The 10,429-nt window shown below is 37.7% G+C and overlaps 1 protein-coding gene across 1 annotated transcript; it reads right to left on the bottom strand.

The window, feature by feature from the left end:
* Position 1: 1 nt before the first annotated feature.
* LOC127968091 (uncharacterized) lies at positions 2–6,254 on the bottom strand. Its single transcript, XM_052568986.1, has 4 exons — positions 6,104–6,254; positions 4,120–4,153; positions 2,618–4,044; positions 2–1,499 (listed from the first exon to the last, which is right to left on the bottom strand). The coding sequence occupies exons 3-4, from the start codon at positions 3,719–3,721 to the stop codon at positions 1,200–1,202; spliced, it is 1,404 nt and encodes a 467-aa protein (XP_052424946.1). The 5' UTR covers positions 3,722–4,044; positions 4,120–4,153; positions 6,104–6,254; the 3' UTR covers positions 2–1,199.
* Positions 6,255–10,429: the final 4,175 nt, after the last annotated feature.

A 10,429-nucleotide genomic window follows, 5' to 3' on the forward strand; every position in this document is an offset into this window, starting at 1 on the left:
GTATAATACTGGTAATGCATTTTTAAAATAATTTATTCAATGATAAAATAATTTATAACAATTTATATTCCCATCATAGAAAGCATATTATTGGACAACAGCAAAAAATATACAGTCTTGTGCAGGAAATGATGTCATAAATATTATTTGCATATGCTAAGCACTGCTCCGGGTGTGTGTTCACAGTGTGTGTGTGTTCACTGCTCTGTGTGTGTGCACTTGGGATGGGTTAAAGGCAGAGCACAAATTCTGAGTATGGGTCACCATACTTGGCTGAATGTCACGTCACTTTTTCACTTTCGTCACTTTTTATTTGGTCAGGTTTTGGAAGTACACAGGTATATAGATTTCCACCAATTTAACAGAAGTCCACGAAGTCCAGTGTCAAAAAGTTATCAAATATCAATATCAGATATTGTATAGGGTTTTTAACATGTTCTTGATACCAGTGTATGTGCATACAGGGAATTATAGACCAGAAAAACAAAACATAACAACTGTAATATCCAATTTTGTTGTTGTTAGGTCAGAGTCTGATGTGTATTTTGTGACAAAATAATCTACTGTTCAAAAGTTTTGGGGTCTGTAAGATATTAGTTAATACATTTTTAATCTTATGCTCGCCTATGCTGCACTGATTTGATAAAAAATACTGTAAATGTTGTTATATTATATTGTATTGTTTTTTTATTATAATATTTTTTCAAAACTGAATTCCTGTTATATCAAAAATAAATTTTCAGCAGCCATTACACCAGTCTACATGTACTGTCACATGATACTTAATAAATAACTATAATTTGCTGATATGGTACTCAATAAATATTTCTTATTACTATCAATGCTGAAATACATTGTGCTACTTAGTATTGTATGGAAATTATGATATGTCTTTGCTGGATTCTTTGATGAATTGAAAGTGTCAAAGAAACACACATATTTTACATAAAAATAAGAGTACTGCCACTTTTGACCAATTAAATATATAAAATATTGTCTTTATATTAAGTTTATATTATAAAAAAATAAAATAAACTCACTGACCCTAAACTTTTGAACGATAGTGTAGTTGAACTGGCAATATTGCAGTTACTATTTACACAGTTATATTTCCAAAAGATGGTATTTGTAATGTACAAAGACTTCTGTTCTATAAAAAAGTAAAAAAATAAAATAAAATACAATATATGACTTAGCCTTTAGCCGCTTAGTTCAGGAGCTGTGAAGTGTCTCTTTCTTGATTGTTTTTTCTTCTGCATTGTGGAGTTGTTTTCGGCATGACACTTTGGAAACGCTTGATCTCCACCAACTTCATCTAGGCTCTGATTGGCAGGCTGAGATGAAGAGGTGGGCATATGCGTCAGTGCCAGGCACACGTCACCCACCTTTAGTCGGCGGCATTGTAGTCTGCAGGTTTGACTTGTATGTTGAGGGTTACAGGAGGACCAGCCATAACCGCAAACAAAGAAGGGCAGCCCTTCACTCACCTCCAATGACAACTGAAGAAAAAATGTAAATATTTTAAAGACATACTTCTCCAAAAATTGATAAGTGTGTTATAATTTATTCCTTAAGTCTATCCCTGTTTCTGTTGCATCAGCAGCCAATGAGCTTGTTGCTCAACATTTAAACACTTGGCCAGTGTTTGGTTAGTAGTTTGCAACATGCTTCAAAAAGCCTCCACCTTCCCTAGCTTCACCTGTAAAGATCTGTTAAGGGTCATTTTGTTTTTGTTAATAGTAATTTAATTTATGCTTCAGCTGGCCGCCTTCAGCTTCACCAAAATGCCTTCTGCAAAGCGACGGAGAACCCAAAGGGCAGAAGAGGAGGATTTAGACCATGAGCTAGTGTCTATTTGGGGTTTGTATTTTTCTGGTACTTCTCTCCAGACCAGCAGGGGGAGCTCTTATCTTGTTTGTTTCTCACTTTTCCCACTTTTTTTTTTTTTTTTTTTTCAGGCTCATTTTTTCAGCATGAGATTAATTGTTCAAATAGAGCAACTTGTGATGTTGCACTGAATATTGTTTTACAAATATTATTTATTGAATGTATGTAATAAAGAACCTAGAAGTGGGTTGTTTTTCATATCATGATTCTCTGACTTTGTTGAATTTTCTTTTTCTTTTTCTTTTCTTTTTTTTTTTTTGCATTAGCAGCCAATAAGCTTTGAATCTTCATCATTCAAAAACTCGGCCAGTTTTTGCCTAGTATTTTGCAACATTCCTCAGAAACCCTTCATCTTCCCCAGTTCCACCTGAATAGATCAGCTACAAGGTAATTTAATGTACGTAATATGTGCCATGGAAGTATTTCTTAAAAGCTCACAGTAGTAGCATGTCTCTGGATGTATTGGCAGTCACAAGTGTTAGTACTTGCTCTGCCGCAGCAGAAGCAGCAGACCATATCTATTCTGCCAAGACCAAACGCATTAACATTGACAGGTATATTATCATATTAATCTTTCTGAGAGTTGTCATGACAGAACTGTGTTCAAAACACAAAAATAGCCTATGCAGGACATAGTTTCTTTTGTGTTTTACAGACAGTTTGAATAGTAAGATTAATGATTCTTTTAAAATCCGATGTGCAGCAAATCAGGAGTATTTTTTTTCCTTACCTGTGAGTGGTCATGCTCAATCTCCACACGTAAACATGAGAGCGTTGGGGTCTGTGAGGGAGTCATCTTCAACACAGTGAAACGCTTCAGTGTCAGCTCAGGATGTAACTGAGCACACCGCTCCAAATCCTCCATCTTTAAATCCTCCACCCGCTTCAGCCGGCCGCCCTCGAGTTCCACCAAAGTGCCTTCTGCAAAGCGACGGAGCACCCAAAGGGCAGAAGAGGAGGATTTAGTCTGTGAGCTAGTGTTTGTTTGGTGATTGTGTTTTTCTGCTTCTTCTTCTCTCCAGACCAGCAGGGGGAGCTCCTCTCTTGTTTGTTTTTCACTTTCCCGCTGTGATTTTTCAGGCACAGCATGAGTAGAGTCGTACAAAGTGAGCGGCTGGTGATGTTTGTACTCAATACTGTGCTTAAAATATTCTTTATTAGAATCTGTATGTAATAAAGAACCTAGCAGTGGGTTGTTTTTCACACAATGTCTCTCACGATCTGTTTTAGAGCAGATTCTATAACTTTGTGGTTCGTGGTACCAATGTGAATATCTCTGTCTCTCTTTTTGCATGTACATTTTGACTTCCTCATTTGGAATATCTCTTCTTGGAGCATCCCTTACAACCCCTCTATAAAAATATGAAGCTGACAATGGGTCAATTTGAGGATTATGCAGCTTTCTGAAACCTTTGACAAGTCCATGTCCTACTTCTGGAGGTAAATAACTCCAGTATGGAGTGCCCCTTCCAATACTGTGCAGCGTGTGTGGGTCGCTGACAAGTAATTTCGATGAAGGTGGTAGATATCTACTGCTAGTAGAGTTCAGACTCGGCGAAGGATGGCTCTGATTTGCTCCTATAACACATGAGAGGTTTGGGCTTGTGACAGAGCCTAAATCATACCTGTAAGTATACAAGTTAAATCCATCTGTGACAACATCAGGCGTGGATTCACGTATTTGTCTAGATCTTCTGTATAATAAATCCTGATTCCAAAAGGGTGAAGGGGTTTTAAAAATGGGTTCGGATGGCTGTTCATTTGGTACAGAATCCCATTTTTCTAAGACCCCGGAGGAACTTGTATTTTTTGCCATGAGCACAACAAAGATCATGCAATATCACATTAGACATAAATGCTGTGCTGTCCTCTTCTTTCTCGGGTTAAAACAACTTTTTTAGTAGTTGTGGGGAAATGTCAATTGCATTGCATTTTTTATGGTGGAAATTTGCTTATGGGAAAGAATGAGATCATTTGAGATGTTATCAGGAAATGCTGTGAAGATATTTTGAGTGCATAAGCACTTTCTGAAAGATTAAAGTTCAGCTGTGTAAGGTGCTAATACTTGTTTAAATGATTTTGATGAGGAGAATGATTTAGGACTCAAAGGAGACGTGTGGCTTCTTATTGACTGGGGTAGCTACTATTGGTCGGTCTCTGAAAAAGAAAAGAAAAAAGTGTAACTTAGATGATGTTAGATATAATTGTAGATCTCATTGTAGCAAAACCCACCTTTAAGCAGCAGTTATGCTGTATTTAAGTCAAACTGCAAAATAAAGAAAGAAAGAATGAAGGAACATTTTAAGTTTAAGGATACAGTATATTATAATGTATAATGCTTACTAAAACTTCTCTTTCCAAGTTAAATATATATTACACTCCCGTTTCATTTTTTTCTTCCATTGTACACTGTTGATGCACATTCATTTAACATACAAATAACTAGCTCCTCACCACTTTTGATTGTGGAATAAATAAATATTGCGGGGCATTATGCATGCAAATATTATATTTCTACAATAGTACAATGCTTCATACACGCCGGTAGGTGTCAGTATAAAGTCTAAGACCACTGTTGTATCAGCCAATGAAACCAGTAGTCTCTCAACAATCTATGCAGCATCAGGTCACCAAAGAGTGGACTCTTCAGAGGACAGTAAAGGTGCAGGTGCCATAAACAGGGCCACATCCCCTCTTGTTTTATAATCAAAAAGTTTCCAAGGTCCTGTATGTCAAAGACGGGCTAACTAAATCAGATCCCTCTTATTTTGTATTGCTTCCCTTCGAACACCTGACTCCATTCTAGTATATAGCGGCATCTTGTCACAATTCAAAATACCGGGTAAAATCAAGCCTCGTCCTAAATTTTCTCTCACTGAATATCCTGTTTCGCTCAGAAATTAAACAAAATTTTAATGTTGTTTTTAATAACTTAAAGATTATTACTGTCAACGTAGTGTAATTTTGATTTGAAATCAGCTGATTAATGTATGGCACTTTCTTGTTTCTTAATATTTCTGCTAATATTACTGCTAATATAAGAATTTTTTTTTTTCAAGTGTAACCCTGCAGAAATGTGCTCTATACTTTCCAAGTGTCTCTTCGCTAACCATTTGATAGCTTAATGGTCCACTAATAACAGCATTCAGCTGCAGACGACCTGCCTCTCTCCAGCTTTTAGTCTATAAACTTCAGTCTGCCCCCGAGTCAGGGCGTTTCTATGGCAACACATTTTCCATAATAACAGTGCATGTTTGACTGCCACGAGGGTCAAGATTAAAATAACTATGGCCAGTAGGAGAGGTTACAAATACGTTTTGGAATGAAATGAATTAAGAACAACTCAATCTTTGTTAAATCTCATTTCGGAATGGGACGCACCTGGTCCATTATGACATTTCTTTTGATTTTCACCCCAAATGCAGTGTTAGATTTATGAATGTTTCAAATTCCCACGCTGTCAGAAAGACATTATGCTTATTACACAGTATCAGCTGAAGTATGAACTGTGGAAAGAGGTATTTACCTATTCAAAAGCCTCAGCTGTTTATTCAAATGAAATGATGTCATCCTGTATTTATAGCTCTCAATCTACACATACATTTTCAGGTAATGCTATACAGAACATTAACACTATTTGCCTAAGTGATAGGCAAATACAAGAATTGCTCATTTCTGTGGGACAGAAGATAGATTTTTTTATGCAAAAAGTGAATATTTGTCATGGAATGTCATAGTGCTAACAAATTAATTTGACCCTAATGAGCTGAACGATCCAAGAATTCACCTCAGTTCTGCAACCCATCTACAGCATAATAAAACTATCCATGGTCAAACAGTTCAAGAGGAATTACAAAATATCTAAAAAATCACAAATTCTAAATATATAACACACAACAGCAATATATCGTGTATATTGTTAAAGAGTAGGCTCTGTCTGTGGTAATATTGTACTGCTCTCTCTAAAGCTAAACATAAGCTGTGCAATAATTATGAAAGCAAAAGTGTTATGAAATGAAACATTTTAAATAGTAGTTTCATAACAACATAACTTGTGCTCAATTACATTTACATTACTGCAAATGAAAAAAAAAAGAAAAAAAAAAACTAATAAACAAAATTCTAAAAGTGCCAATTTTTGACTAAATGAAAGGAAGTGTCAAATATAGAGAAGTGCCACGGCACACAGCACATCAATAATAAAGAAAGACCTTACCTTCAGTTACCCTTTGCATTACATAACATAAAGGTCTGTGCTGTTGAAATGCTGTGCTTCCAGTTGTGATGCTGACTTGCATGTAAACTCTTATTTTCATTCCTCCTACTCTCTCTCAGTTTCTCCCACTCTCCTCTCAACTCTGTCTGACGGCTGATGCTCTCTCTTTGTCTCTCTGTCTCTCTCTCTCTCTCTCTCTCTCTCTCTCTCTCTCTCTCTCACACACACACACACACACACACAGTGTTGCTCTTTATAATATACTTTGTAGATGTATGTGGCTACAGAGCTAATTATTTACACAAATGTACAGAAATGTAAATTGCTATGTTGTTAAGGCTTTCTGAGTTTCATGATCTGAGCATATGTTCCTGTGCATTTAAGGTGTTTATGTGGTTGTTAGCACATTGCTAAGCAGTTGTTAGTGTGGCAGTCTTCAGGGAATTGTGTGTTAAAAAGTACAGACTTTGGTTCCTGCTGGTACTGAAATGTAAAAAGATATGTCTGTGATTGGCTACAATGAATTCATTCACGCTCTTCGCCAAACACTTAAACAGATACACATGGGAACATATGAAAGCTGTGTCTACCAGCGGATCTGTCAGCCGAATCCTAAAATATCTGCTCAGAGACAGATCATCTGATAAGACACAGCTTTCAAACGTTCCCGTGTGTATCTGTGAAGCGATGTTCATTGTAGCCAATCAAAGACATATCTGTTATATAGGCATATAGCATGTGAAAACAATGGACAATCAGAGGTGTTCAAGAATACACTGAGCTGCGCTCAAGATGCTTGTAGGAAATGCTGGTATCATCACATTTTTTCAAATTTCAATACTGACTGATCCTGAAGTTGACAACGTTTGCTATGCAGTTTCTGGGGTAGAATCCAGGGCGTTGTTAAGGTATTCTGAAGTTTTAATACATAGTACATATATTAAACAATTGCTAGGATTTTGGGGTGGTATCTGTGTTGGATGGTTGCCAGGGTATTCCTATGCAGTTGCTAGGGTATTCTGGGCTGTTGTTGTGGCATTGCTATGCATTTAATAAGGTGTTTTTTAGCATGTTGCAAACTTGCAATGCCGTTGCTGGGATATATGCAAAGGTGCTGGTTGTTAATTGTGTTTGAGTTTGTATATGGTTGCTAGGGTGCTCTTGGTCATTGGCAGGATGTTCATGTGCAGTTGTTAAGGTGTTTGTGTGGTTGTTCACACATTGCTAAGCAGTTGCTAGAGCATTCTGGTTGGCTGTCAGGGCTTTGTAATGCAGTTGCTAAAGTGTTGTAGATTGTTGCAAAACAGTTGCTAGGGTAGAAGCCATGGTTTTGTCATCAAGAACAAATAAGAAGTTCTGAGGTTATGTTAATGACTTTCTCAACTGTTGCTAGGATTTCTGGGATATGTCTATAGTGTTCTGAGTGGTTGGGTCTAATGTTACTATGGTAACACATTGATAAATAATTGGTGGGGGGTTGCCAGGGCATTGCTATGTAGTTGCTAGGGTGTTCTGGGTGGTTGTTAGAGCTTTTCTGCATGATTGTTCAAGCTTTTTGTCTTGTGCAAGAATGTTGCTATGCATTTAATAAGGTATTGCGAGTGTTAATTGATTGCAATGCAGTTGCTAGGGTAGAAACTAGTGTGTTGTCATAAGGTTGCTAAGGAGTTAACAGTAATGCCTTTTTAATCAGTTGTTTGTTAGCATTTCTTCATGATCTAGGGGGTTGCTAGAGCACTGCGGGTGGTTGTCAGGGCAGTGCTTGGTTGCTAAGGTTTTCTTAGTTTTCTGTGTTTAATAAGGTGTTGTTAGTGCATGTTAGTCATTGACATGCAGTTGCTAAGGTGTTCTGAATGGTTGTTAGGACTTTGCTATGTGGTTGTTAAGGTTGTCTCTTGCAAGAGTTTTGCTACACATTTAATAAAGTGTTGTAAATGTTTGTTAGTATGTTGCTATGAAGTTGCTAGGGTGTTCTGGGTAGATAACGTGATAGAGATGTGATAAAGTCTTCTAGTTGGTTTTTAGCTCATTGCAGTGCTGTTGCTAGTGCAGACCAAATTGCTGTTGTATGGTCTCTAAGGTATTCTGAATCTGCATTAATAATGTTAAAACATTTCTAAAGCTGATATATCTATGGTGTATCTGTGGTGTTCTGGACTGTTAAAATGATGCTAAAGTGTTATTGCTGGTAAAATGTTGTTATTAGGGCAGATGCCAGAGTCTTGTTACATGGTTTTTAAGTTGTTCTTAGTGGTTAGCAGAGCTTTGCATTGTGGTTGCTAGGGTTTTGTGTCTTTTGTGTTGCTAGTTGCCATGGTGTTGCTATGCAGTTGATAAGTGTTCTGACTACTTTTTTGCATGTTGTATTGCAGCTGCAATGAAAGATGTCAAAGTGTTGTTATATGGTCGCTAAGGTATTCTTAGCATTTTGCTCAGTGGTTGCTAGGGTTAAGTGTCTCAGTGCAAAGGTGTTTCTATGCAGCTGATAGTATTGTGAGTGCTTGTCGTTACATTCATATGAAGGTTATGGGGGTTTCCAGGATGTTGCTGTGTGGTTCTGAATGTGTACTTTGCAGTTGTTGGTATGGGGCTATGCAGTTATTAAGATCTTTTGGAAATGGGGTAACAAAATATGCTGGTTGGTTGTTAGGGTGTTCTGAGTTATTGTTTTGTTAGGGTGTTATGTGTGGTTGTAAGGGGGTGATTGTTAGGGTGTTCTGAGTGCTTGTTTTGTTAGGGTTGATCGTTAGGGTGGTTGTAAGGGTGTTCCGATTGTTTTTTTTTAGGGTGATTGTTAGGGTGTTCTGGGTGGTTGTCAGGTTGTTCCGAGTGGTTGTTTTGTTAGGGTGGTTGTAAGGGTGTTCTGAGTGGTTTTGTTAGGGTGGTTGTAAGGGTGTTCTGTGTGGTTGTTATGTTAGGGTAAATGTAAGGGTGTTCTGAGTGGTTGTTTTGTTAGGATTATCATTAGGGTGTTTAGGGTGGTTGTTCTGTTAGGGTGATTGTTAGGGTGTTCTGGGTGGTTGTAAGAGTGTTCCGAGTGGTTGTTTTGTTAGGGTGATAATTAGGGTGTTCTGGGTGGTTGTTTTGTTAGGGTGATCGTTAGGATGTTCTGAGTGGTTGTTTTGTTAGGGTGATAATTAGGGTGTTCTGGGTGGTTGTTTTGTTAGGGTGATCATTAGGGTGTTTAGGGTGGTTGTTCTGTTAGGGTGATTGTTAGGGTGTTCTGGGTGCTTGTTTTGTTGGGATGATCATTAGGGTGTTTAGGGTGGTTGTTCTGTTAGGGTGATTGTTAGGGTGTTCTGGGTGGTTGTAAGAGTGTTCCGAGTGGTTGTTTTGTTAGGGTGATAATTAGGGTGTTCTGGGTGGTTGTTTTGTTAGGGTGATCGTTAGGATGTTCTGAGTGGTTGTTTTGTTAGGGTGTTCTGGGTGGTTGTTATGTTAGGGTGATCGTTAGGGTTTTCTGGGTGTTTGTAAGGGTGTTCCGAGTGGTTGTTTTTTTAGGGTGATTGTTAGGGTGTTCTGGGTGGTTGTAAGGGTGTTCAGAGTGGTGGTTTTGTTAGGGTGGTTGTAAGGGTGTTCTGAGTGGTTGTTTTGTTAGGATGATCATTAGGGTGTTCAGGGTGGTTGTTCTGTTAGTGTGATCATTAGGGTATTCTGGGTGGTTGTTTTGTTAGGGTGATTTATTTATAATGTTTTGAGTGGTTGTTTTGTTAGGGTGTTCTGGGTGGTTGTAAGGGTGTTCTGAGTTGCTGTTATGTTAGGGTGATTGTTAGGGTATTCTGGTTGGTTGTAAGGGTGTTCTGAGTGGTTCTTATGTTAGAGTGATTGTTAGGGTGTTCTGGGCAATTATTATGTTAGGCTGGTTGTTATGGCATTCTGAGTGGTTGATAGGTTGGTTGTTAGGTTGTACTGGGTGGTTGTTGTTTGTTACTTGGATGATATGGGGTAACAAGGTGGTTTTTAGGGTGTTCAGGTTGGTTGCTAGGGTGTTCTGAGTGGTTTACTGGACCATTCAACAATTTCCAGGAAACACATGTACTAGTAAAATGTTTTAATAAAGTAATAAATAAATAAATAAATACAGTAAATTAGTAAGTGTCCACCAAATACGTAAAGCTATTGGTGCATAAATGATATATTTCATATCTAATAACATTAGTGGGCATCAATTACATTAAAAAAGTGTTGTCCATATAATTGTACATCAGAAAATGTTTACATTTATGCACAACAGATCTTATGAAAGTACTCCTTTTAACTGATGGAACTTCACATTATCTTATCTTTCCTAACTGGGTCACATTTTGCATTGTTTTTCACCCACCA

The sequence above is a fragment of the Carassius gibelio genome, chromosome B11, assembly GCF_023724105.1.
Source record: "Carassius gibelio isolate Cgi1373 ecotype wild population from Czech Republic chromosome B11, carGib1.2-hapl.c, whole genome shotgun sequence".
Classification (NCBI taxonomy): Eukaryota; Metazoa; Chordata; class Actinopteri; order Cypriniformes; family Cyprinidae; genus Carassius; species Carassius gibelio.

Excerpts from the sequence above, each read along its gene's own strand:
- LOC127968091 (XM_052568986.1), bottom strand. The coding sequence starts at position 3,721 with ATGATCTTTGTTGTGCTCATGGCAAAAAATACAAGTTCCTCCGGGGTC. Across the intron at positions 1,500-2,617 it reads TTGAGCATGACCACTCACAG|TTGTCATTGGAGGTGAGTGA; the intron begins GTAAGGAAAAAA and ends TTTTTTCTTCAG.